Source organism: Trachinotus anak, unplaced genomic scaffold (genome assembly GCF_046630095.1).
Source record: "Trachinotus anak isolate AG129_WGS33_773 ecotype Australia unplaced genomic scaffold, CSIRO_AGI_Tana_v1 ptg000008l, whole genome shotgun sequence".
NCBI classification, from domain to species: domain Eukaryota; kingdom Metazoa; phylum Chordata; class Actinopteri; order Carangiformes; family Carangidae; genus Trachinotus; species Trachinotus anak.
In genome coordinates this window covers 9,505,553-9,532,687 of record NW_027273859.1, presented here as the reverse complement: position 1 = coordinate 9,532,687, position 27,135 = coordinate 9,505,553, and the positions used below count along the sequence as shown (strand labels likewise).

At 42.4% G+C, this 27,135-nt stretch overlaps 3 protein-coding genes across 3 annotated transcripts; 2 read left to right on the top strand and 1 right to left on the bottom strand.

Annotated features, from left to right (window-relative positions):
* The first annotated feature begins 4,780 nt into the window (after window positions 1-4,780).
* On the top strand, window positions 4,781-17,432 carry aebp1b (AE binding protein 1b). Its single transcript, XM_071482421.1, has 22 exons — window positions 4,781-5,174; window positions 6,228-6,401; window positions 6,495-6,557; window positions 7,483-7,953; window positions 9,551-9,625; window positions 10,171-10,236; window positions 10,547-10,630; window positions 11,744-11,815; window positions 11,908-12,017; window positions 12,403-12,542; window positions 12,634-12,718; window positions 12,809-12,953; window positions 13,056-13,144; window positions 13,458-13,581; window positions 13,907-14,103; window positions 14,238-14,414; window positions 14,630-14,793; window positions 14,947-15,386; window positions 15,509-15,648; window positions 15,975-16,074; window positions 16,188-16,354; window positions 16,440-17,432. Exons 1-22 carry the CDS (start codon window positions 4,925-4,927, stop codon window positions 16,848-16,850), a joined length of 3,744 nt encoding a protein of 1,247 aa, XP_071338522.1. The 5' UTR covers window positions 4,781-4,924; the 3' UTR covers window positions 16,851-17,432.
* On the bottom strand, window positions 17,305-21,142 carry pold2 (polymerase (DNA directed), delta 2, regulatory subunit). The gene is made up of 11 exons (XM_071482422.1): window positions 20,986-21,142; window positions 20,576-20,808; window positions 20,347-20,468; window positions 20,122-20,245; window positions 19,915-20,029; window positions 19,626-19,824; window positions 19,418-19,498; window positions 18,471-18,628; window positions 18,259-18,386; window positions 18,066-18,167; window positions 17,305-17,894 (listed from the first exon to the last, which is right to left on the bottom strand). The coding sequence occupies exons 2-11, from the start codon at window positions 20,799-20,801 to the stop codon at window positions 17,734-17,736; spliced, it is 1,416 nt and encodes a 471-aa protein (XP_071338523.1). The 5' UTR covers window positions 20,802-20,808; window positions 20,986-21,142; the 3' UTR covers window positions 17,305-17,733.
* A 252-nt stretch (window positions 21,143-21,394) lies between these two features.
* nono (non-POU domain containing, octamer-binding) lies at window positions 21,395-23,152 on the top strand. The gene has a single exon (XM_071482423.1). The coding sequence runs from the start codon at window positions 21,527-21,529 to the stop codon at window positions 22,850-22,852; it is 1,326 nt and encodes a 441-aa protein (XP_071338524.1). The 5' UTR covers window positions 21,395-21,526; the 3' UTR covers window positions 22,853-23,152.
* The last annotated feature ends 3,983 nt before the right edge of the window (window positions 23,153-27,135 follow it).

Here is a 27,135-nt window from a genome sequence, read left to right as displayed (position 1 = left end):
TATTCCTCTGTGAAATCACTGAATCCTCCTTGACTTTCTAATGAGTACTGTACTGGCACGTGACATGCTCCCTGAATATATAATATTCTATACTACATCACATACGACTATTTTAAGTTCTGAGAGCCCAACATGACAACTTGAAGTCCAAAACTCAGAGTTATTCTATTGAAATAATATCAAACACAGAAATCTATTTTTATTTTGCAGATGAATATTATTTTTATTTATTTTTTTTATTTTTACTGTCAGCAGCTCCTCCCTTTTTCCTTGTGCAATGCACTGTGGAGCTATACTGTACTGTACATCAACAGCAAACTCAGAAACCAGCTTTTGTATTATGCATTATGACATTTTGAGTACTCTGAAATTGCTGAGAATTGCTATGTAGTTTGGAATTGGGAAAAAAATGGTTTATGGCGGGCCTTGAACTTTTCTGTTGCTTTTCTGTAATTCAGCCACTAGAGTGCACACTTTGATAGACCCATGACTAAGATGACCACATCTGTGAGCAAACATGCTACATTCTACAGGTGCCACATTATTCACATGGTGTTTATGTATTGCAGTACTGTAAAATACCCTCATGTACACAAATAATCTCAACTCTTCTCTGAAGAGTGGCAAAAACTAAAGTTTGTTTTATGGATTACGATACGCTTCCAACCATTTGACATTGCTTTCAGTGCGGTGTCAGCTAATTCCTATGAAATTTAAACCAAATCCTATTTATTCTTCCTTTGATTGTTTAGTTTTAAGTGAACCTCACGAGTTCCTCTGGTTCAGCATCATTAGGGCAGAGCACCAATACTGGCAGGCTGTGCAGACACTGTTTAAACTCCTGGATTCTTTTCAGTCTGTGCTTCATCTTTCATCAGGAAAACAAATTACTAGATGTCAGTACACAACTATAACACTGGCTCATTCTTGTACAATGTTGAAATATTTGTGACTAATCACAGAAAGGGGACTTTCTGGTTGTGGGTCAGTAAAGTTTGGGATGCCTCCAAAAAAATCTTGGTGCTGCATGTTTCTACATCTGTGCTTAATCAGACCCATGGCTCCAGTCCCACAGTGCCAGATGACTGGGCTGTGGTGGACCTGCTGAATCACAGCACACACAGGATGGAAAAATGTTTCAGCCAACTTTTTCTTTTTTTCTTTTTTTTTTTTTTTTTATCATTAAGTCTGAGTCGAAATTATAGTTCGATAAGATATTTTTCATAACTGCTAAAAGTTTGTCATACTTTCTGTGCTTGTATTAGGGTTATGTAACGTGGTTCCGTAGTTTCAGTGGAGAGACGAGACACAACTTCAGTTATATCACTCAGGAGCCTTTTAAAATGCTAATAATGTAAAGCACAAAAATCTGTCATGTATCAGATCCGACTGGAGTGTTAAGGCGTCTGGGTGCCAGTGAGAATAAAGAGAAAAGAGCAGGATGGAGTTTTATAAATCTGTTTCCATTTGTACCTAGTGAGCCTGCTGGATTACAGCATTTTTCTCTCAGTCTTGCCTCCCCTCCCCCAACTCCTCTCTTTCTCTCCCTGTCTCTCTCTCTCTCTCTCTGATGTCATTGTTTCCTGCCCAGTAGATGCTGACGCTCAGCTCAAGGCTGTGTGCACAGACCCTAAACTTAATGCATACTGCTCTGCTTGTGCTGACCTATAGGAATTTACAGATAGAAATAAAAGTGATGTCAGGTCCATTAAAACCCAAGTCTGTACAGTGTCCTGGTTTCTGTTGTCTGCACTGCAGTTAAACCATGTGGAAGTGTGGGTGTGTGGACACTGTGAACAGATGTAAGTAACTTTAAGGCGTCTATGCTCATGGTCAGTTTTCATCCATGGTATCTTTTCTGGATTTGCTGTCTGCCAAAATACGTTCAGTCTTGGAAGAAAGTCACCGCCTCTCACTCTGATATACTGTCTAAACAGTATTCATGTGCATGACTAAGGGGACTGGGGTTTATATCTACATGTCCTAGACGGGTAATTTTGGCATCTGTTTGTACACAGTCCCTTACTTGTACAGAAGTGGAGAAAGTATTTGGCTTCTTTAGTAGTAGTACAAAGCTGTAAAAAATACAATATAACAAGTAGCATTCCTCCATTTAAAACTATGATTAAGTGAAAGTATTAAGTATTGTTAACTAAATGTAAGTATATAAAATGCTCATTATACAAACAGAATGGCACCTGTGAGCTTTATAATGTTATACAGGATCAAGTCAAGTAGACTTCTTACTTCTTACTTCACCACATTTATTTGACAGCCACAGTACTTTCCATTTCAAAATTTTATTTTTATAAATACCGTGATGCATTGTTATAAATTAAACTAACCAATACATATATACATACAATTTGCTTGATATTGACCAACTACAACTGTAAAATCCTACTCACATATTAATGCAACAGTAACAATAACCCAGTAATATAATATAACAGTAAAATACTTACAGAGGCATTTTACAGGGAATAGTAGCCCACATATTTTACAGTTCAGTGCCCTGGGACCAGAAGCTAGGGTGGCTCATGTTAGCTGTTGTTAGCTAACAACTGTTGTTGCTGTGTCACTGACAGTCCTGTTTTTACAATACTACAAACTTCAGTTACTGCTTGTCATTGCCACATAATGCCGCAGTTGTCTGTTCAGTAGAGGTTACTTAGGATTTCTTTAAAGTGCTTTTAGCCACCATAGGCTCCTGGCCATACCAGACCAAGTACAGCTAATGCTGAAATTCCTGAGTGGGCTGGACTGAGCTCAGGTACGTTTTACTGCTTACAAATTTAACTTTTCAATGTAAAAGGAAGATTGTGTTATTTCTTATTTCAGCAGTAACATAGTTTCAGAGTACAAAACAGTGCAGAAGAAAAAAAAGGACATTTGCCTTTGAAATGTGGAGAAGTAGAAGTATAGATAGCATAAAAGTACAAATAAAGTGAGAGTACCTCAAAATTGTTTTTAAGAAACGTCTAGAAACCTTCCCTCCTCTGTTACTAGATGAGTCATTTCTTGATTTATCTCACTGTGGCTATCTTCTTACTCTTGTCTTACGAGTAAATAATTGAAGTGATTGACATATTGTTTTTATTACTGAGGGTACTGCCTGTACAAATTTCTTTCCGTATTGTGAAATAGCCTGGGTTAAAAAGAAGAAAATGTATTTTCCAGCTAGCTCCTTGTGTGTCTGTTTCCTTGCCAGTTGAAATAGGCCTCTGCTTGACCTTACTGTAGTCTGAATTATCTGCTGCATTCTTCACAGCTGGAGTCATATCCCTCATAGATATGATTGCAAGCTGAAATACAGTTTTCTTAAAATGAGATCCTCCACGGTCTGTTTTCCTTTGCGTGAAATTCAGTTTTATTGAGTGTATGATCTGAATTATTTCACAAGGTATGAGTGTTTGCACGCACTTGGATGTTTTCACCTCTGCGCACGCATCTGTCTCATCTGAAAATGTGCTCAGTTTGAAACCCATTCAGAGGGAATCGGTCTTATGACTGAGCAGAGTTAATAGGACTTCAATGGGCTGTACAGTGTTTTGCTTACACTGCTTCATTCATTTCTGGGTAATAAACCTCCTGTCATGGAAGAGTGCAGGTGACGGAGTCTTTTGGAAAACTGGGGCAAAAACTTGGGATGAGGTCATTGCATTTTGTGAAGTGTCTGCATGAGCAGGGTAACATGACACCTTTCTCAGACAGATATTTTACTCCGTGTTGATTTTCTTCTTCCTTACTTGAAGAACTGAACATGATGATGCGCAATCTCATTTTGCTGAAGTCTTTGGAGGTTTCATTTAAAATGTTGTCATTTCTGTCTGACATCTTCACCTGGAGTACTAAATAAACAACACACGTCCAGCATTTGAAGGCTCTGACAGGCTCTCCAACCATGGGAGGAGGAGGATTGTGGGGATCAAATCTTAAAAGGTTATAATTCTGTCATCTGCTCAAACTATTCTCCCGTCCTGTGTGTGTGAGAGTGTGTGCTCCTCCATGGCCCCCTTGCCTACCATAACTTTTTCTCCAGAAAGGAGAAAGCGAGCTACGCAGCACCCTGAGGAAAGAATGACTGAGCACCACAGAGATGGGATGGAAAGCAAAGATTCACCCCCAACCAAAACAAGTCCTGGACTGAAAAAGAAATGTTCTACTCCTGCTTGTTTTCATTTCCTCCCACTGATGATTAGTGCTGTTTGATTTTGTTAACACAGACACACACACAAAAGATCCCTATCCTCCCCCTTCAGCCCCTCTCTCCTCCTCCTCCTCTCCTCTTGTGGAATTCTAAGGAGTCACTCCTCTCTCCTGCTGTTCTGCTCATTGGTGAGTCTGCAGGGTGAAAGCTCTCCGCCGAGGAATTCAACAGGAGCTGCAGACGAAAAGGAGCTGGCTTCCTTCTCTAACACACGAGGTGCAAATCCTGCGGTTTGAGGCCTCACCTGCCCTCCGTTATACTCCCCCCTATCATCTTCTGTCTGAGGCCTGCACCTGTTCTGACTCGTCAGCCAGGTGAGGGGGGATCCTCTGGCGTTCTGCTATTTTTTCAGCTGACCGTAGCTGCAGGGCAATTAGGAACCCAGTCTATTCATTTGACTGGATTGCTGCTTTGCTCTGTATCTCTCTCTCTCTCTGTCTCTCTCTATAACCCACCTCCCTTCCCTCCCTGCCTATCCCTACCCCCCTCCCACTCCATCTCTGTCTAGCCCCAGCCTGAGCCTGATTGACACTGTGGCTGTGGGGACTTGTGGAGCCACAGAGATTTCACTGCTGGAGTTAAAGTGTGGATCACATGGAAAGGAGATAGGGGAATCTTGCGGAGGATTGAGGACTTGGGTTGCGCACTGGACGGCCGAGATAGAGGAGCAAAAACTCCAAACCAAAGGATTCTACAGTTGGAAGAGCAGCAGGTATGAAAAGCCAGACTGTGGTTGTGTCTGTGGCTCTGCTGGCCCTGTGCTGCCTGCTGATACCCAGGGGAGGGGAGAGCGCTGGGGGGATAGTTTCTCTCCGACAGCCTGAGGAGGAGAAGCAGGCAGGGGATCAGCTGCGAGATGAGTCCCTGGATGACCCAGAAAGTGAGCAAGGACTTGCAGAGGACCCACACCCACTAAGAAGCAGCAGCAAGGCCAAAAGAGACACAGAAGAGGCTGCACAGACAGGTGAGTGGAAAAAATTCAAATTTTAACTATAAAAATACAGATATGTTACACAGACAAGACTTCAAAGTTGTTGAGGTGTGGTCTGAGTTATGACACAACATGGACAAAAACACACCCATTTGGTCTCTGACAGCTCCAACAGGCATGGGAACGTTTAAGTGCTCACCTGTCCACCGCAACACAGCAGGGAACAAACAGGGCAAAAGGGCAATTTTACACACACCAGACAAGAGAGGAAGACATTGAGTCGAGCATCTTGCAGATAGATTTTATGACGCCGACCTTTTCCCTGCTTCTGTCGCTGTATCTCTGCATGAGTAATGCTGTCTCTGGTGTATGCTCAAGCTGAAAGAATGGGTTTCAATGACTAATACACGTTAGTGATAAGCCTATTTTCCTTTTTTTCTTTCCAACTAAACTTCACATGTAATACACATCAGTCGAAACGGGCTCGTTAATGAGTCCCGCTGACGGGTTTATTCTTTTGTGGTAAGATGTTGCTGAGGTGAGAGTGATATGTTTATTGAGTATGTGGACAGATTTTGTCATTATAATGGAATTGTGGTTAATGGAGCACAACTAATGGAAAGAGAGAGACGTGTTTTCCATGAAAGTACCTCAGGACTTCAAACCGCCTCAGAAGGAAATGCTAATGGACCTCAAGCAACCACTGAAATGTATCTGGCTGTCTGGATTTTCCCCCCAGCTGTGTTGAGTTTTGACATTGCAGGAAAGAAATAATTGCAAAATCTCAAATGTACTGCTGATAAACGATACACACAAAAATACAGACTAGAGCTTTGAGTTTTACTTTGGTACGCAATACAAATTTGCTTTCATTGTTTAATAAATTGGGATCTAATTGGTATTGGCAGAGTGTGACCTGCTAGGACATTGTTGGTCTCTATCATTTGATGCTAAGGGACTTGTCTAGAATTTAGTAAAAATACGATAAATATTGTTACTGTATGTGCTCATTTTGATTCTACCCAAAAGTCAACTGAGTGAGCTTTGGAAAATTTCTCTCTGCTCTTGTTTTTCTCATCTTTCCAGGTATTACGGGCAGAGTGAGGAGAGCACCAGGGGAGGGAAAAAAGAAGAAGAAGGACAAGAATAAGAACAAAGAGCCAAAGGACCCCAAAGCCACCAAAAAGCCCAAAACTGACAAGAAGGGAAAGAAGAAGGACAGACAGACAACAACTACAACTCTACCACCAACCACCACAGGTGAGGACAGGACAGAGCAGTGAGCCAAGTCTGAACTTGAACAACTTGGACTTGAATGAATGTTGTTGACCTTGTGTCTGTCTGCTGCCTCAGCGATTCCGACTGAACCACCCACTGAACCTGAGCCATACACTGACTACCCCTACCCTGATGCTGGTGAGTGCCACACGCTTATGGACTGGGCTCGGGAGGGGGGGTTAGATCTTCCATTTCAGTGTGTAGATTTGCAAGCTCCACCATAGCCTTATTAATTAACCCTACCCATGAATAAACTGCTAGTCTCCTCCACAGGGATGGTGCAAACATTTCCACCATTAACAATTAAAAAAGGCAAAGCATAAGGAATTTAAAGAGAACTCCACCCGTTTCACACATCAAAGTTTGTTTACAGGCCTTACTACTGTATAAAAAAGTAATAGTAGGAGCTCCGGATTCAAATCTGATTAAGCATTTGAGTCAGCGTCAGCTGGGACTAAATGCTACAAGTTGGAAAAGGAAAAAATCCAGAAAAAAAAAAAAAAGCCAGACTTTATTATGAAGACGAATAAAAAGACAGTATCTCTGGATCTGTTGTACGAATGTTGTTTTAAACAGCCCATTGCATATCCAACAATGTTGTACCTGTGCTATGCTAAATTGGTGGAGTAGCCTACTTTAAGATGCTGCAATTAAATTAAAGCTTAATTAATTAGTGGGATAACAATAATTTTATGTGCAAAAATAGAAAAGAAATGAGCTATCTCAAAATTTATGATAAACTTAACAAAAGACTTAAGTTGAATCATAATACAGACAACCTACCACTACATTTATTAAGATGAGAAAAAATTAATCAATTTAACAGAGACATATCCTCTGCCTATTGCAAAATACACCTCCATTCACACCCCTCGAAAAAGGAAAAGAAAAACCCTCCCTTTAGGATGACCTTTCCTTCCTAATAGTTTGTGTACAGTCTCTTAGGAATGTTAGGTGCTGTGCAGGAGGTCGTTCTGTTTGTAGTTTTGCATATTTCAGTCACACTTAAAAACCAAAGCTTGAGAACCATACAAATATTTTTGTCCATATGTGTCTCCGTCAGACAATGATTACTGGAAACCGGACGATGACTACTGGGACGTTGATCCCACACCATCCAGGCCTCAGCCCGAGACTGAGACCACAGATCTTCCATATGACTACTGGAAGCCAGAGGAGGTAGACCCAGCCGCTCCTGTAATAGATACCAATGAAGACTACCGGAAACCAGAGGAGAAAGAGCCATCCACCCTAGCCCCCGACGCCTATGATGACTACTGGAAACCAGAGGAGAAAGAGCCATCCACCCTAGCCCCCGACGCCTATGATGACTACTGGAAACCAGATGAGAATGAACCATCTACCCTAGCACCTGATGCCTACGATGACTACTGGAAACCAGATGAAAAAGAACCATACCCCCCTGTGACTGATAACTATGATAGTTACTGGGAAGAGGTGGAACCAACGCCTCCTGCTCCTGAGGTCGATGGGAAGACTGGGACAGATGACAATGATTACTGGGACGCCACAAGTAAGTCTTCGTTTCCCCCTGCTTTGTTTTGATCAAGGATGTTTGTGGGGTGACAAATAGCTTCATGAAACATGAACAGGATGAGATGAAACTATAATGATCTCTTTGGGAAATCACTGTGGGTCATTGCAACAACAACGAAAAAAGATTTGAGTACAGATTGAAATAGTGTTTAACCAATATGATGTTTGTTGAAATTTGATTTTGATAATACAACCAGAGTTTACACAACAAGTTGTGTCAATTCAGTTTAAGGCGATATCCTGTTCGTTTGATGGAGCAGAGACTTCGGTGCATGATAGTGGGAAGCATACGCTCAGAGGCTAACCCGGGGCTAATTCATTCGCTCAGCTACTGTTAAAATCTTAAGCTAACAAGCCATGTGTGGTGAGTGCAGACGCCAAGTACAGACCTGCTAAGTTGTGCTTTTTTCATATTAACATACAAATAAAATTATACTAGAATTTCACTCACCTCAAAATACAGGAACACAGACTGCCTTGTATTTCAGGTCAATTAACCACAAAGACAGCCAAAATTAGTGCCTTTTGGCCAAAAGGCACTAACACCACACACGGCTGAGAGGTCACACTCAGTGACTCAAATTAGCTGAGGTGAAGCCTCAGAGCCAGCAGATTGTGACAGCACCCACCTGTCACTCAAAGCGGCCACAGCCTCAATTATGCATAACTTGAAGCTCTAATTTAGTTATATATTCAACCCCATACAATTGTCATGAAAGAGGAAATTATCTATAGAGATTAAACCATTTTCTTTACCAGGCTGCAAACATGTTTGTTACCGCTGTAAAGTTGGATATTTTAATATGGGAGTTGATGGGAATTGATTTGTTTTTGGAGCCAGCCTCAAGTGTTCATTGGAGGAGCTGCAGTTTTTGGTAATTGTTGCTAACACCTACATCCAAACCTGTATCCATAGATCCTGGCCTTTTCATTTTTTTTTTTTTTTTTTAATTTTTTTTCTTAGTTTGAACAACTTGTAATCCAGAATATAAACGGTTGTTTTTACAGTGAAAAATCAGTGATTAAGTCTTTAGAGAATGGGAAACCACAGGACACATGTAAGAATAATACAATTTTATTGCGGGTTTTGTGCGACTTTGGAAACAGAGGGTAATTCATTGACATCCAGTGGCTGAAACTGAATACCGAATCTTCTAAATGCAGCCCGCTGATAATCAGAACAGATTGTCGTACCCTTTCAAAAAATGCTGAATAACTAATACCTGGTGACTAATATCCTGTACTTGATGCAGACTTCATGCTGAAAACATTTATGACAGTTGCTATCTCTTCCAGCCTCCGACCACCTAAAGTCTGCAGTGGCTTAACTAATTTTTCCACAGGATCAGATGCTGGAAACAGTGTGTCTCTGTGGCTCTGTGACACTCGTCTGGACCGTACCGGACATGCTCTCATTACTCTGTGTTTCCAGCATATGCACTGTACCTCTGCTCTTCCAGCATTTCCACTGACCCATCACAGTGCCATTTCTATTACATTCTCCTGTTTCTCAGTCTACTTCTGACACAAATGATCCCTTTGTGTGACCTTCTCTTTTCTTTCCACTCCTGCAGTTGAGGTGCCAGACAATCTACCATTCCCTGATGGTAAAGAGATCACCCCTGAAATCATTGTAGAGACTCTACCAGGTAACTGCTGACATGTTAGAAATTACATTTACATCTTACAGTCAGCATGTCAAATTTCCAACTAGGCAGTTAGCGTGTTAGAAATCTCCATCTAAAGTTGAGATGCAGATGAAATGTCCATTCCATTCAGTACCTTTACGCTGGGAGCAGGTGAGAAATCACGAGTGATTTAGCACATGGGAATAACATTATAGTGAGTCTGTGAACTAACCTGCCCTACTTTTCAAACAGGAGTGGGTGGGTTTGCTTGGTTTCACATAGTCAACAAAACTTTCCATAGTTTTGTTGTGGAGCTCAGATTGCAACTGTGTTATGATTCTTGTAAATGTAAATTAAAGATTTAACAACTTAATTACGTGGTGGGTGTTGCAGTGGCATCCAAACAGAGACCACTTGTTGTGTTTGAATAAATCAGGGCTGTACTAACCTGTAAAACTTTGCAGATTAAATGTTGTAATCTCGTAAAATCTCACTTGTAATGTGGCGGTGCGTCTGAGTGACTGAATGAATCGTCTGACTTCATGTTTGCTTTTTGTTTTACACAGAAGAGCCCACAGCCACTTCTCCCTATGAGGGGACGTGGTATGATGAATACGATGAATATGGAATGAGTATGCACACACACACACACACACACAAACACAAACACACACACACACACAAATTTTTTATATTAGATCCACTGGTTAAGCTGCAGTGAGGTTTCTGCCAACAAAGCAAACAGAAAGGAAAAGAGATGAACAGCAGCCAGGTCAATAACCCTGCAGATTCATAAAAGATCCTTTGTGACCTTTTTACTGTTTATGGTGCCTAATGTCTCACAAAGACTCAGAAATACACACATATACACTGCTGTGTATGGGGCTGGGGTATTTATAGATATTGCTATAAAATTATCCATGATTTTCTTATTTTCTGCAGGAAGAAAAGAAGACGAGACTGATGAAAAATGGATAGAGAGAGAGAGAGAGAGAGCGGCAAAGGAGAGAGAGAGGGAAGAGAGAGGTAAGAAAACCCAGATGTGGGTTTCTTATATAACACCACTCTGCACTCTCATGTCAGACTGTATGAAATACTGTAGTTGCCAAAGCAAAGAACTTGGGCTGTGACCTGAGTGCCAAAGTAGTACCAGATAACAGCTCAAAGGTGCACGCTCACATTTCCGTGTATAAGGGAATGCAGATGTGATGTCCCACCATGCTAATGTCAGCAGGCCTTTGGTACTTGCTTTAACTTGCACGACAGGAACAAAAGTTCATGCTTCCAAAACAAAATGGAGATTAGGCCTGTAAAAAAGTTGAGAAATCTCTTGCGAGCTCGGCTGAAAGCAAAGAGGGCGAGAGGGGGAGGTGATGATCAGCATGCAGCGGATTAGTGTGAGTGATAAAGGAAAGAGAAAACAAGGGAGAGGATGTTGTAATATAGGAGTCTGAAGGATTCAGATCACATTCAGCTCTGTTTTTGCCACGTGTCTGCTGTGTGCAGTGAGGCTGGCTGGTGTCTGAAGAGTCGAGCCTGGAGTCGATGATATATAACGCTGTCAGGACTGGTGTCAATAGGGCACTTCCTGTGTGCGCGGATCACTGCAATCTGGGTTTAAAGTGAAAAGCATTTTTAGCTAACTTGGAGCATAGGTTTAGACGTTTCTGAGGCTTGTAACACCGAGGCACGAAAGCAGATGTGTGTCTGCAGATAAATGTATCCTGTGTGCATGTTTATGTGTGCTTGTGCATGTAGGAAAGTGCAGTAGGTGAGTGAGCTTACAACACTGTCCCATTGTCAGTAAGACTTCTGGCAGCCATAGAAGCAGCAATAAACTAATAAATAATGATAGTGTTAGATGGGATTATTCTTCAAGAGTAATCTCTCTGGGTCAAGATGATCCAAGTTTGATCAGAGGACACTTGGAAAATCAAAACATCTGTCTTTCTTTTTTTTTTTTTTTTGTTTCTTTCACTGCTCTCCAGCTCTCTGGTCCTCTTGGGGATTCTTGGCAAATGACATTTGCAAAATAATGATGAGTTCCTAGATCATTTCTGGGCAGAGCGAGTGAGAAAATATTCAGCCAAGACAGTGCAATTTATTTTACATTAAGACTGTTTTTCTGATCTCTGCCAGAGAGAGCGCAGAAGCTGAAGGAGGCGGAGGAGCGGGCCAGGAACAGACCACGTGTCTACAAAGAGCCAAAGAGTAAGTCAACGTCTGTTTAAATCTGGAGAACATTGTATAAGCTTTGCTAATACAATTAACATGACATTTGATTTTCTCTGTGTACGTGGCAGAGTGTCCTCCCCTGGGGATGGAGTCCCATAAGATCGAGCCAGACCAGCTTTCAGCCTCCTCTATGTCTCAGTATAGTTTTGCACCTCAGAGGGCGCGCCTCAACATGCAGGTACACAATCAGACTCACAAAAGGACTCCCCTGGTCTGAACACTCATATATATTATAGCTATCACTTACATACTACCAGGCCTTGGTATAAACACTGGCTACCAGACACATGTTGGAAAATAATTACTGCTATTGCTGAGTCTGTCACTTCCATCAGCTGCTTTGGCAGTTTATCTTCAGCAGTCTTTATAGTCTAAGAATCTTTTTAGCAGCTAACTTATTAAATGAGCTGATAAATTTTGCCCTGTTTGTCGCTGCTGGTGATTTACTCCATCCATGGCAACTGTAATGTGTGTGCAGAGAATGAATTTGCACAGTTAGATATGCGGTTTGTCACTCAGTCAAAGGACCCAGCAGCATGTGTTATGGCCTCTGTGGTTCCCAGGGCTCTGACGATGAGGATGACATGAGAGGTGGAGCGTGGTGTGCAAACTCAGATGACAGAATCCACTGGTTTGAGATAGATGCTCGCAGGGAGACAGAGTTCACCGGAGTCATTACTCAGGGACGAGACCGCTCGAATGAGTAAGACACATACGCACGCAAACACATGAATACACTTTATCTTCCATTCATAATCAATTCAACACGTTTCCCGCATGTTGTCTTGTTGCAGGGGTGACTTCGTGACGTCCTACTTCCTGGCTTTCAGCAATGACAGCAGAGAATGGACCACCATCCATGATGGATACGCTGACTGGGTGAGTTCACCCAAAATAAGTCACTTCCCTTGGCACCATGTATGATGTCTGCTCTCTCCTGTCTCTTTGACTCATTTTCCTCTCGTCCAGTTGTTCTTTGGAAACAGTGATACGGACACTCCAGTGATGAACCAGTTGGCAGAGCCTATGCTGGCCCGCTACATCCGGATCATTCCTCAGAGCTGGAACGGCTCTCTGTGTATGAGGCTGGAGGTCCTAGGCTGCCCCCTGCCTGGTGAGCTTCACACACACACACAAACACACACACACACACATACTAAAACACACTAAAACACACTAAATTAATAATGCATGTTGGTTCCCCTCTGCCTCACAGATCCAGTCAATTTACAGTACAGGCAAAATGAAGTGACTCCAGTGGATTACTTGAAGTTCAAACATCACAGCTACTCAGAGATGGTTGCAGTGAGTATCCCTGTACACGGGCCCCTGAACGTGTGCTGGCAGACTGAATTTTACAGGAAATCCTCAGCTATTTTTCCAAAGATTAAAACAAAAAAATTTCCCAGGGACAATTAAACACTGAGCCAGCTGCTTTAATCCACTTTAATGGAAACTGATATTAAAACCCCCTGCTGCGGGCTCATTCCCTCACAGTTAGATATTTTAACCACTAGAGGGCAACATGACCTTTTCACACGAATACTAACCATCAGCTGTTTCATAAATAATATGTAAATATAACGATATAGTACGGGCTGTTTCCATCATCTCACAGCTTATGAAGTCAGTGAATGAGGAGTGTCCCAACATCACCAGCATCTACAGCCTGGGCCGCAGCTCCAAGGGTCGGGAAATCATGGCCATGATCATCTCTGGCAACCCCACAGAGCATGAAATAGGTGGGAATATGTGTACACGACCATGAAACAGGCAGATAAAACCATTTTCTTAAATTGTTTATATGCCATTGTATTTCATTATGATCTAGCAATAGCAAAATATAATTCTAAAAAGCTTGTTTTCATTCCAAGCAGATGTGAAACCAGCTGTTTTCTCTCAGACTTTCTAACACTGAAATGCTGATTGGTTGAAATTAAAACCTGAGGACTGTTGGGTCTTGGCGGCACCACCCATGATTCCAGGAAATCCTAATAAACACCAGGTGGAAGGCCGCAGATTATGGTTAACACAGAAACAGCCACAGTCTCCTCCGTCTGTCTGCAGGTGAGCCGGAATTTCGCTTCACGGCAGGTCTCCATGGAAACGAGGCGGTGGGTCGGGAGATGCTTCTGCTTCTCATGCAGTACCTGTGCAAAGAGTACAAAGACAGAAACCCCAGAGCCCAGCGGCTGGTGGAGGGAATACGCATCCACCTGGTGCCCTCGCTCAACCCTGATGGACATGAAGAAGCTCTTGAAGCGGTCAGTGACACAGCTTTAGTTTCTAATTCGGTGGCAAAAGAGAAACAAACAGGGAGCGCCAGTGAATCCTAGTGCACTCATTGTCCCAAGTAATTTAGCTAAATACGCCCTTTATTCAATTTCTCCTTCTGCAGGGATCAGAGCTGAGCAGTTGGATCACCGGACACTTCACTGAGAACGGCTTTGACATCTTCCAGAACTTCCCGGACCTGAACAGCATCCTGTGGGATGCTGAAGATAAAGGCATGGTGCCCAAACTCACCCCCAACCATCACGTACCTATACCAGAAAACTTTGAGACCAACAGCTCGGTAAGGAGGAGAGTATTTTTGCAAATCACTTATCAAAAATGCTGAGAGGAGGAAAAATCTGTAATATTTCCAAATACATTGTACTTTTAAGTGTTTTTACTATGCTATGGTTGTACAATTGATTTTTCATAAAAGTGCTTGTAGTCTGCTTGGGTATGCTGTACCTCAACGGGGCTTCCCTTCACTATTTGGATGATCCTTATCTTTTCTTCCAGATTGCTGTGGAAACCAGGGCTATAATCTCCTGGATGAAAAGCTATCCATTTGTGTTGGGTGCAAACTTCCAGGGTGGGGAGACAATTGTGGCCTATCCTTATGACAGCTTACGTCTCAACAAGCCTGCCCAGAGCCAGAAACCCCACAGCCGCAAGAAGAGACAGTATGACTTAACTCTCTCCATCCGCCTGTGTTCTGTTCTTGTTCCCCTGCTCTACACATATTTGTTTCCTAAATTCTCATTTTTCATCCTCCTTCTTTCTCCTGCTGCGGTTACAATCAAGTGAAATAGTTCATCTAGAATAATTCCTTACAGGTATGAGGAAGAAGGTTTTGATGTGACAGAGTGGGGAAGGGGCTACCACGAGGAGCCAGAGGAAGACTGGAGAAGCAGGGGGTACGCAGAGCCAGAGGAGGAGTGGAGGGGTCAGGGCTATGACCAGGGTTACAACCATGGCTACGACCACGGCTACGACCATGGCAACGACCATGGCTACGACCACAGTTACAACCAAGGTTACGGCCACAGAGAGGAAGAGGAAGATGACAGAGGAAGAAGCGCCGGCTACCAGTACGCTGAGCCTGAGGATGAGCCTCGGGTGATTGCTGATGAGTCCCTCTTCAGGTGGCTGGCTGTCTCCTACGCCTCCACACACCTGACCATGACACAAAACTACCACGGCTCCTGCCATGGCGGCAATGCTGCAGTCGGGCATGGCATTGTCAACCGGGCCAAATGGAAGCCAATCACAGGCAGTAAGTAGAGGCCTGTAGAGTTGGTTTACCTGTCTGCAAGTGATTACAACACACCCTGGTGGAAAATGTGTGCATTGCAAGTTCTGAGGTTCATGTTTGTATGTGTGCGTGCTTCTCTCAAGGCATGAATGACTTCAGCTACCTGCACACCAACTGTTTGGAGCTGTCCATTTTCCTGGGCTGTGATAAGTTCCCGCATCAGAGTGAGTTGGCGCATGAGTGGGAGAAGAACAGAGAAGCAATGCTCATCTTCATGGAGCAGGTCAGTGGCACACACACTTACGGCATTCAGACATGAACATACAGAAGAAGGGATATTATCTAATTCCAGTGTTACTCAATTAAAAGTACAAAAGTAGCTCATTTGAAGTCTGCTTTGAGTAAAACTTGGTCAAAAGTAACACATCCTAGAGTAAGTGTAGTTATATTTGAGCAGCACAATAAGACAACCTGACCAGTTCAACTTACCAACCAAGCCCTTTCATATCGAGCAGGATGGCTTTGTGGATGCCAATGTCAGTCTATCACATCAGTCAGTCTGCTGCGTTGGCCTCCCCCTCAACTACCGTGTTCTCCCTCTCTATCTAGGTGCATCGTGGCATCAGGGGCGTTGTGAAGGATCAGCAGGGGAACCCCATTGCAAACGCCACTATATCTGTAGAGGGGATAAACCATGACGTCACTACAGGTCTGGTGAAACACCTCCACTCTCTTCCCCTTACTGAGGTCAGGTGCTGTAAAACATAATGTAGGACCCGCTGTGCTAAAAACTAAATGTTTTTCCCCTCTTTGCTAATGAAGCTCCAACAGGAGACTACTGGAGGCTGCTGAACCCTGGGGAGTATCGTGTGACGGCTCGAGCTGAGGGCTTCTCCCCTGTGACAAAACTCTGTGTAGTGGGTTATCAGTCAGGGGCGACCGCCTGCAGCTTCAACCTGGCCAAGTCCAACTGGGACCGCATTAAACAGGTAAGGCCTTACCATCCTTACTGACCACCTCATCAATACGGGTCCATCTCGTACTTAATAAAGTGATGTCTTAATTTATCCGCAGATCATGGCCCTCCATGGCAACAAGCCAATTCGACTCAGCTACAGCAACAACAGAGTACACTACCCCGCAGTTGTTAATGGCAACAGGCGTGTGGTTGATAACAACAATGGGTATTCACAGAATTCACGACTCAGCCCTGGGCAGCAGAGGAGGATAAAGATAGCTCGTCTCCGTCGCCTTCGGCAACAGAAATTAATGAGGCTAAGATCGACAACGATGTTACCCCCAACAACAACAACAACAACAACAACAACACCACCACCACCACCCACCACAATTCCCACAACACCAGAGACCACCACATCCTGGTACGACTCGTTGTTCATAGATGAGGGACAGTCCTCGACGCCTGGCGGGTTCACAGACTCCATCCTGGATTATAACTATGAGTACAAGGTCGATGACTATTAAACCAAACACACACAGCCCGTTTCTGTAAACAACCATCCTCTCCTACTTGCAGTTCTCACCGCCTTGTTGTACTTGGAGCAGGTTGATAAAGAATCCAAAAAAGAATCCTGTCTTTGTATGACAACAAAGCAATGGGAATGCACAGAATATTAACTATATTAATTGTATAAAGATAATGTATCTATTACTTAACACTTGAAACAATGTCTCTTCACAGAAATGGACCCTGTTAATGAATGGTATCATTTCAGTTTGACAGTTCACACTGCGTTTTTCCTGTCTCATTATTCTGTCTGTTTTTTGGGTTTGTTTTTTTTTTTAAATGAAGAAATGTTTATTGTGGATGCACATTAAAAAAAAAAGTCATGACATGTTTTAACTTCAGAGCTGAATTATTTACAATGTCTTCAACCATGGCAGAAAGATTTTTTTTTACAGTATGAACAGTCACAAAAGGTGTGTAAAGCATTTATTAACAGTTGGTAAAAGAGTCAGAGGAAGGAAAGAGGCTTCTGTCATGTTTCCTCAGACACAGATGGGGTAGAAGAGTTATTTTTCAAATAAAGGCTTGTTGATACAAAATGCTTGTGTTCTCTTTTTTTCAGCACTTTTGTCAATGCTGATTTCTGTTTTAAGAGGAGAGTACTGGGAAGTCAGTGCTATTTATCTCTTACAAACTCGCCTTAAAAGGAAACATCAGAGGCAACCCTACAAAGCAATTTTAAACAGCAATTTGTTGACCTTTATAATGCCAGACAGCAATAGTGTAACAAGGACTCTAATTGTTGGCCCCATGTAGATTGGAATAGTCTCTTGTCAGTGCATGAGTAGTGTCCAACAAGTCTCAGCATGCTGTACTGTACTGTTGTGTGGATATGGAGCCTCAGTGACTGATGTTCATTTCACTTTCCTCATCTTCGTCAGCAGAGAAGGCAGAGAAGCTGACTGGCTCACATTCAAGAGTGCGTAAATTGACCAGGCATGCTGTTCGGGTGCTGCTGAACTCTGGGACAGTAACCAACAGGACTTCCTGCCCATCGGCACCTGCCAGGAACAGAAGAAGAAATCTACTGACGCAATAGTAAAAGAGAGGGAAACTGTTTAAATTGAATTTTCCTGAAATAATGTTAATATTTGGTCCATTTAGAGTGTAAATAAAGACCATAGTGACCTCTTTTTTTTTTTTTTTTTTATTAACGAACATGTCACACTGACCTTTGATGAGCTTGGACTCAAAGGCTGGAGCGTTGCCACTGAAATAAACATGTGGACACTCTTCCAAGATGAAAGGGTCTTTTTGGTAAAATGGGAAACAACCTGACAAAAAATGTAAAGAAAGCAGCGTGAATAATTTGAACCCATATCAGCCAGAAAGTTTGTGTCTTATTCCGCATCAACTCTGACCAACCAAGAGTATCAGGTGCCGTAGGGGCCAGGTGTCTGAGCCGCAGTGTTTCCTCAAGTATTTCTAGGTGACTGTCCATGCTGCTGTACCTCTGAATGTCACAGACATTCTGACCTGATGTGCCCAGGAACCTTTAGTGGAAACAAAAAGAGCATCCTAAGCTTATCTGCACACTCAATTTAGATTAGAAAGTGCATGTGTGTGGTAGTGCTCACCTCACTCCATCGATGTTAGCCTGGTACGGATTGGAAGCCAGCTGTAGAGTGGGGTACACTGAGGACAGGGGGAACATGCAGCGGTGGAGAGGCTGCTGTGGGAGAGTGTAGTTGGTGGGGTCATATTGACCCGGCATTACATCCACTGGAACAGAGGCCTAGAACAGCACGAGGGAGTGGCACATAACATTAGAGACAATAATGTTACCTTCATGGTACTCTGAAGTCACATTTTCTGTCATACCCTAAAAACTGAAAGTAAAGTTTTTTATCTTTTACCAGACTCACATTAGATCTTCCTTTAGTGCATATACTACTTTCCTCACATTTCTCTCTTAAATCTCTCATTTCTTTATCAACTTATCTGTCACTATTAAATGAATCCTTTTGTCGGTAAAAATATCATGAAGCGGACAACTGTCCATCTTCATTTTAACTCATTTTATAGTATTCATGACAAATAGTAAAAAAACATAAAATTAAAATATACACTTGGTTGGCAATTTATTAGGTCCCTCTAGCTAAAACTAATCCAAAAGTCCAGTAATAAATCTATCTTCGTAAAGATTATAATGTTCAGTTGTCAAAGAGGTATTGATTCAATTTCTGGTAATTTTGGAAGCTTCAGTTTATGGTGCTGTTGAACTGTACTGGGTTACGTGGACAAGTATTTTCATGATTTTGTCCACTCCATTTATATCAGTGAGGGAAGGATAAATAACAAAAGCAATACAGTTGACCTCAAATGATCTCTAAAATGACCATAAAGTTCAATCAGCACCTCTCTAACACAGTTTTAACACAAACTGAACATCATAACCATCATGAGAGTTGGATTTACTGTTGGGTCAGACGGCATTAGTTTAAGCTTGGTGGACCTGGTGAACTGCCAACTGAGTATAAGCACATACATACAGTACGATCTGACAGAGCAGATGTTGACTCACCACCAGCTGAAGCAGCAGCTCATCCAGCAGACGAATGGCATCCACACTGCCAGCCTGAGTCTTCTTAGTGAGGTATTTGGCCTGAAAACAGCAGGAGGGCACAACAGTACTTGATATATTTGTATATTGATATCTGTTCTCTTCTTTATGGAAACAGTAATACTACAGACACAATCAAATGAGTGTCAAGGTTGAATAAATTCCTCACCTTTGTTGATGCATCCTTGTCCTGGGTACTTTGGCTCAGGAGGTTTCCAGCCAGCAGGACCCTGGAAATTGTCGCTGCTCCGCTCTGCTCCCCCTGGTCACCGAGCTGACCGGTAACCATGTCAACCAGCAACTGTAGGCCCAGCATGCTGTCGGCATGAGTACTGCCGAGACCAAGTCCTGAGGCCAGAAGTACAAACCTGAATGAAGACAGACAAGGCCGTCAGAACCTATTATTACAGCAGGCTGGGACCACAGAAGTCTCTATATGTGTAGGTGTGTGTGTTCACCTGTCTGAGCTGAGAGCAGGTCTTGCCGTCTGCAAAGGGAGATCAGCTGTGCAAAAGTCCTCCACTGTGAACTTCCCATCGTTCCTCTCAGCTCCATATACTGCAACAATACTACCTGAGAGACAAAACAGAAAATGCCATGACATACACGAGACATGTTCAAAGCTGATTTGATCATAATATGAAACCCTGAAAAAAAATCCTGACCTGTCACACACTTGTCTCTGTCGATTTTGCCCTCTAGTTTGATCCTCTGGAGCTCATCCTCCAGAATCAGCTCATCTGCTTCACTGATGTATTTGGCTCGTGGGGGCTGGGGCAACAGGTTGTGCTGAAGGACAAAGGAAAACACAGAGATGGTACATGATACTTCCCAGAGAGCTGATTTCATTTCACCCGTGATGCAGGTGTCAGCTGGTGAATTCTGCCTACCTCCTCACTGATCTCTTTCAGGATAGAAGGCTGCAACTCCATACGCTTGAACAAGGTGCCAACAATGCAGCACTGTTCTCCTGTCTGAAGATCACACAACTTCCTGATCAGCACGTCTGATCCTGGCAGAGACGACAAAGACAAACAGATGAGAAAATACTTACAAAACAACATGCAACAGAAATTCTTCTCAGGCGAAGGTTTAAAAAAAAAAACGTCCTGAGCTTACCCCACTTCTGCTGGGCTCTTTCTGACAGCAGGGGCCTCATTTGCATGAGCCGTGCTGCGTAAATATGAGCATACTGGCGACTGAAGCTTCTCTCCCCGACCCTGTAGCGCTCGGAGCAGGGGCTGTAAGCCAGCGACACCCTCTCAAACACCGGCCCCTGGTCATCGGAGGCAGGGCGGCAGAGCAGAGAGGAGCCCTGCTTCTGGGCGCTCAGGTCGGAGAACATGTCTGTCCTGAAGCAGCAGCAGGGGTTAGCAGAAATATATCTTCTTCCACATGCACACTTCATAACTGTCGTCACGTTTATAGCGAGAGGGTTTTAGCATGGGGATCAATAACAGCCGTCTGTGTCCCTACAAAACATGTAGACTGTTATTAAGTAGCTAATCAAACCGATTTATCGACCTTACCCTTCGAGGAGGAAAGTCAAGCTTCGGCTGCTGCCAGTCTTAAATCAGGTATTGAATTATATTTTATTTTCTTCCTCTTTATATTTTGTCCCTTGTGAGCAAGCCAAAGAAACACTTCCCGCGAAATCACCCGCTCAGTGTCGCCGGAGATGTCAAGGCGTATGCGTATTCTCGCGAGAAAAACCAGTGCGTTAGAGCCGGTTAGAGCAGGCTACGTACCGCCGACACAAAAACAAAAACCGAGCGTAAAATAAACCTTCATGACAAAGATCTACATCGACTTCAGCAGACAATGGGACGTGCCGATCGTGTGTGATATAACATTAAAAAAAGAAGAGAATGGTCTCACTTTTTTTGTTGTCGCACAGAGTGTACGTCATGAATTTATGTACGTACGTCGCACTGAGTTGAAGTCACAATAGCGTCGCGGCAGCACGCAGCCTCGCCATTTTCGCAGCTCTTTGTGCGCCACTGTCCGCTCAGAGTTTGCGTCTTTTTATTGAGCGGTTCGTCGACTCGGGTTTAAATCCTGTCTCCAAAAATGCAAGGAAACAAAGGCCCCCAGCAGAACCACGGCCTCAACCGCCCGGGAGAGCAGAAAAAACCCGGAGGAACAAACACCAACGGCCAGCAGCCCGAGTCAGGCGACCAGACCAACCTCAATGAGGCCTTAACCCTGGACCTGCACAGCTTCAGGAAGCCCGGTGAGAAGACCTTCACCCAGCGCAGCAGGCTGTTTGTAGGAAACCTCCCCACTGGAGTTACCGAGGAGGAAATCGAGAAGCTGTTCTCCAAGTACGGGAAGGCCAGCGAGATCTTTGTCAACAAGGAGAGAGGCTTCGGCTTCATCCGGCTGGAGACCAGGATCATAGCAGAGATCGCCAGAGCAGAGCTGGATGATACTCTGTTCAGAGGCAGACCCATACGGGTGAGGTTTGCAACACACGGTGCTGCTCTGTCTGTCAAGAATTTGCCAGAGTTTGTGTCCAACGAGCTGCTGGAGGAGGCCTTCGCTGTCTTTGGTCAAATAGAAAGAGCTGTGGTCATAGTGGATGACAGAGGGAGGCCTACAGGGAAGGGAATAGTGGAGTACACCTCAAAGCCAGCTGCAAGAAAAGCTCTGGATAAGTGCAGTGATAGTGCCTATCTTCTCACAGCGTTCCCTCGCCCTGTTACAGTGGAACCTATGGAACAGTTTGATGAAGAGGAGGGACTGTCAGAAAAGATCATAAACAAAAACCAGCAGTATCACAAAGAGCGAGAGCAGCCACCTCGATTTGCCCAGCCAGGTTCCTTTGAGTACGAGTATGCCATGCGCTGGAAGGCTCTGATGGAGATGGAGAAGCAGCAGTACGAAATGGTAGACCGCAATATGAAAGAGGCTCAGGAGAAGCTGGAGGCCGAGATGGAGGCGGCCAGACACGAGCATCAGGTGATGCTGATGAGGCAGGACCTGCTGAGGCGGCAGGAGGAGCTGCGGAGGATGGAGGAACTCCACAGTCAGGAGGTGCAGAAGCGGAAACAGGCTGAGCTCCGGCAGGAGGAGGAACGTCGGAGGCGAGAGGAGGAGATGAGGATGCGCAACGAAGAGATGATGAAGAGGCAGCAGGAGGGCTTCAGGGGCAACTTCCCTGAAAACAGGGAGCAAGAAATGAGGATGCATATGGGTGGCCACGGGATGCCCATGAACAGGAACTCTCTGGGTGGCAATTCTGGTCCTGCCGGTGCTTCTGGCATGGCTGCAGAGAATGCTTCAATGATGCCGGGGCCAGGAAACAACAACATGTCCGGAGGAGGTCAGGGTGGCTTCCCCAGAGGCCTCCCTGGGCCTGGAGACTATGGACCTAATAAGCAACGTAGATTTTGAATCCCGTCTAATTTTTTCCATTTTCATACTCACTGTATTTTGAAGTTCAGGTAGTGAGTGTTACTTTTGAACTTTAAAAACTGTTGCATGTGTTTTTTGTTTTTTTGTTGTTTGTTTTTTTTTTTTTTACTTTTTATTTGTACTTTTGAATTACGTTTTAGTACTAAAATGTCCAAACTCTCCAAATGAGCCATGTGTTTTACATAATTTCTCACATTAATGTATTTTTCATAGGGATAGAAAATGTTTTTGTCCTGGATATGTTACATTTTCTGGAATAAATTCATGATTCCCTAAAAATGTTGTGTTGTTCAGAATAGACAAACACTCATGATTTCTAAATGTCTTTCAAAGCAGTGTGAGGCCAAATATTTCACCAACTCAGCAAGCTCAGTTCTTTATCCATCAAACTGACTAAATCGAGACATCTTTTTCTCCATGATGGTTTGACATAGTGTGTCTCACTCTTCATCACGTGGCTTCGTCATTGATTAGAATATTGATTTTTGATTAAGACAGTGGCACTGACTTAACACCTGATTTCCAGGCAGCATATAATATCACATAAAAAGTCATCTCAGTGGAGTCGGGAGAATATGGTGCTTTTCAAGTAAAGAATTAACAGGACAAACTAACATCTTGTATGAAGCTGTAGTTATACTTGCTTTTCAACACAGTTACAGCTAATATAGTTAACTGGTCACTCTGAATAGGGAAAGTTAGGCTTCATTTTATAGTAACATTGAGGTTGTGTTGGAATTATTATTGTGCTGATGTGAGTGCCTAAAATTCAGACTTTATTAGCTGCTGTGATTTATGAAGAGGTTCAGTTGGCTTTACAGTGATGTCTCTTCCACTCAGTGAACATCAGGTATACTTCATATGTTATCATGATAATTCATAGCAGGAATGAACAGGTGTAATTAATATTATCAGTGGCCACAATGCATTTAGGTGTGTCACTGTTATGGTTCACTGGGACCCAGGGGATCGGACCCTGGTATAGCAACAGAAAGTAACACTCCCTTGGTTTTTATTGATGGCCAGCTCCCTTCCAGACTAGACAGACGTTTAGTGACTCATTCTCCATCCACCCAAAGAGGATCACTGAATGAGAAAAGCTCATGCCCACACAGTCTAAAGTGACACAGAGGTTAGTGACACCTACATACCTACACAGTGTCAACAACCACTGCATATATGAACAGTGCTAAAATGTCACAAATGTCTCACTGTAACTAGCACAGACTAATGAAACAAAGAGGGTGGACTATTTTAAATCAATAGGACGAAGTAAAAGGAAGTTGGTCTAATTCAGTCATATTTTCATGTTCTTTTTGGGGGGTTTTTTGTCCAGCTTAATGAACAGAATGGATGAAAAAACAGGTGGTGTCATCACCGCCCTGTGAATTGCTTAATTGACTCAAACTTTAAAGGTCAAAGTTCATCAATCTCAGCTGAGTAAAACACAAGTATTAAGATTCTGTTTGAGCTTGCTCCCAGTGCTGATCTCAGTGCCAATCCGTTGTCATGTCAGCTGTCCGTCACGTACATCAGGCTCTGGTGTTTGAGTTTCATAGACACCCCCCTCATCTAGTGACCTGTCAAGATGAAACCCAAAGAGAAGCACCATGCAGAGAAAGCCTGGTTTGTAAACAAGGGCTAAGTTGATGGAGGTGGACTGAAACTGTTTAAGTTTGCATAATAGCTAAACAGTTGCAGCATGCTTGTGTCAGACCAGTGAAAAGAGCCAGGCTATGTGATCATATTTAGTTTTGTGGAGGAGGGTCAGTAGTTCCACATTAATGATTTAGAGTCACTTGTGGTTGAACATCTTCTCAGTATAAACCAAACTTCTATACAAAAAGTTCAAGAATAAAGTCTGGGATATATTGTGAACATTGAGAATCAAAAGCAGTTGCTTATAGTCGATGGTCTTGAATATCAAAACATCCAGCTGTTAAGTGATTTGTCACCCACCCTGTTGTGATAGACAGCCTGACGGTAATTGAAGATATTTAAGGATCCTCCTATCTCCATCACGCAAAGGGTTTATGTCCTTTCAGGCAGTTTTCAGCTGATAGCCAAGACCTTTCTGAGGAAACTACCCTTCAGCCTTATCGGAGTCCAAAAAGTCAAGATAACCAGCTTACTCCACTATCCAGCCAGCACAATAGATAATGGTTGACAAGGACGCAGGACTCAGTCAACGTAATAAAGAGGGGAAAGTGTGTGTTATCTGGAGTCGAGATCAGCAAAAATGGTTTAGATAGGTACTTTTTAAGCCCTCTGCACCTTGGAGGAAAGACAGCAGGTGATTTTTCTACAGCTCCCTCTGTGTAAGGTGTGTCTTTTTTTTATCAATCATGAATCGGAGGCTTTCGAGCCCCCACCATTGAAGAACATGATGATTTTGCATGTAATAATACAGTGTAAGGCTAAATAAAATTGACCATGCAGCAGAGTATTGTCAGTGTTTGGAATCAGCGTGGATAAAGATTGTTTGTTTTTTCCACATGCCAGGACATCTTTAGATAAATGAGTAGCCTATAGTTTATATGATATTAAGTCTTGTGTTTGAATATGTATTTCTTGGCAGTTGATCACAGTAAAAAAATAATCACAGCCACATTCATTCTCTCATGCAATTTGGCAAGAAAAATGCTAAGCTGTATCAGTGCACTTATTTTTATACATTTAACTGCTCATGTTTCTGTCTCATTATCAACTAGTACAATTATGACATACACTCACGGAGTGCAATGAAATAAAAGAAAAATACTAACAAATATAGTTATATATAATTGTTGGTACATATATATATGACGTGCAAAAGTACTTATTGTGAAAAGTGGCCTACTATATCACTGCTACTACTACTACTACTACTTCTACTACTACTATTAATAATAATAATAATAATAATAATGTATAAACATTATCTCATGTTGCACCTGGACTCTGTACATAAAAATTAACAATGATATTGTGTTTTATGAACATATAATATGCTTTCCATTAATTAATACATATAATGTAGTTGAAATTTTAAGTTTTCTCAAAAATAATAGTAATAAAACCTGCACTTGTCTCTGCCATCTATCCTGCATTCTTTGAAACTCTTTGAAACAAGTAAAAGATTTGGGTTGTGCTCTTATGTAAGAACATTTTATGTTAAAATACTTAAGTTTGATGTACATAGTGGATTAAAAATAGAAGAAAAAATAGGAACTCCCGTATAAGCCAATGCACTGCAAAAAGATACATCATGAAAAACAGAACAACAAAAAGACCATGGAATTAAATTCGTATTTCTCTGACTATCTGAACAAACATGAAACATTATGGAGGTAAACATAACAAATGTAGTAATTATGTTGTTTTCACATTTTTGTTTAGACTGTCAGAGAAATATTGATTTAATTCTGTGGTTGGTTTTTTGCTGCTTTGTTTTAAGTCATGTTGTTTGTATCTGCAAGGCAGATTGTGTCAAATGTCTGTATTTCCTTAATCAGATCATTCAGGTGAGTAGTTCTACATAAAAGGCTTTCTCTCATATGCTTTTATATATTTGTGTCCTCCTTTCTAGGAACACCTGGTGCTCACTTTAAAAAATGTGAATTACCAACAAAAAGTGCATACATAGCTTACAGATATTACAGTATGCATTTAAAAACCCTTTTTGGTTAAGCACTGCACTCTTAAGAGAAGTTGTTGTGACCCTTGTCTTGTTTTACATTACATGCTGGTTTTGGGCATTTAAGAGAGCTAATAACAAAATTGTTGTTGTCTGTTATTTGTAAAGCTGTTCTTCATTCTTAATACTAAAATGTGTGAATATTTTTTTAGAAAGAAATCACAAGTTTCTATTAAAATATTGTTTTGTCACATTTAAAACCACAATTATGTATTCTTTAAACCTTTAAGGTTACATTGAAGTCCAGTGGATCTAATCTAATTAGCCTGTGGACTTTTCTGCATTAAGATTTCTTGAGATAACATTTCTCTCACAATTATGGAAGCTTTCTGAATTTTAGCTAATGTAAAAAAAACAATTTTATGAATGGCCTTTGTATACAGTATGTGCAGATAGGCACTCATAAAGAACAGGTGCCAGATCATGCTGCAACTCTCAAGGTCATTTAAAGATGATAAAACAAGTGGGTATATAATGATCAAGAGACAAATATGAACCAAAAAAATGTATTTCTTTACAGAAGAAAAGAGTATAACACTGTAAATGTAGATGAATGAAGCTTATTCTTTATCATTTTTATGATTTC

Coding starts and splice junctions, on each gene's coding strand:
- aebp1b (XM_071482421.1), top strand. CDS start 4,925: ATGAAAAGCCAGACTGTGGTTGTGTCTGTGGCTCTGCTGGCCCTGTGC. Junction 11,816..11,907: donor TGTCTACAAAGAGCCAAAGA/GTAAGTCAACGT, acceptor TGTACGTGGCAG/AGTGTCCTCCCCTGGGGATG. Junction 14,794..14,946: donor CACAGCCGCAAGAAGAGACA/GTATGACTTAAC, acceptor AATTCCTTACAG/GTATGAGGAAGAAGGTTTTG.
- pold2 (XM_071482422.1), bottom strand. CDS start 20,801: ATGTTCTCCGACCTGAGCGCCCAGAAGCAGGGCTCCTCTCTGCTCTGC. Junction 20,469..20,575: donor AAGAGCCCAGCAGAAGTGGG/GTAAGCTCAGGA, acceptor CGTCTCTGCCAG/GATCAGACGTGCTGATCAGG. Junction 20,030..20,121: donor CAGAGACAAGTGTGTGACAG/GTCAGGATTTTT, acceptor TTTGTCTCTCAG/GTAGTATTGTTGCAGTATAT.
- nono (XM_071482423.1), top strand. CDS start 21,527: ATGCAAGGAAACAAAGGCCCCCAGCAGAACCACGGCCTCAACCGCCCG.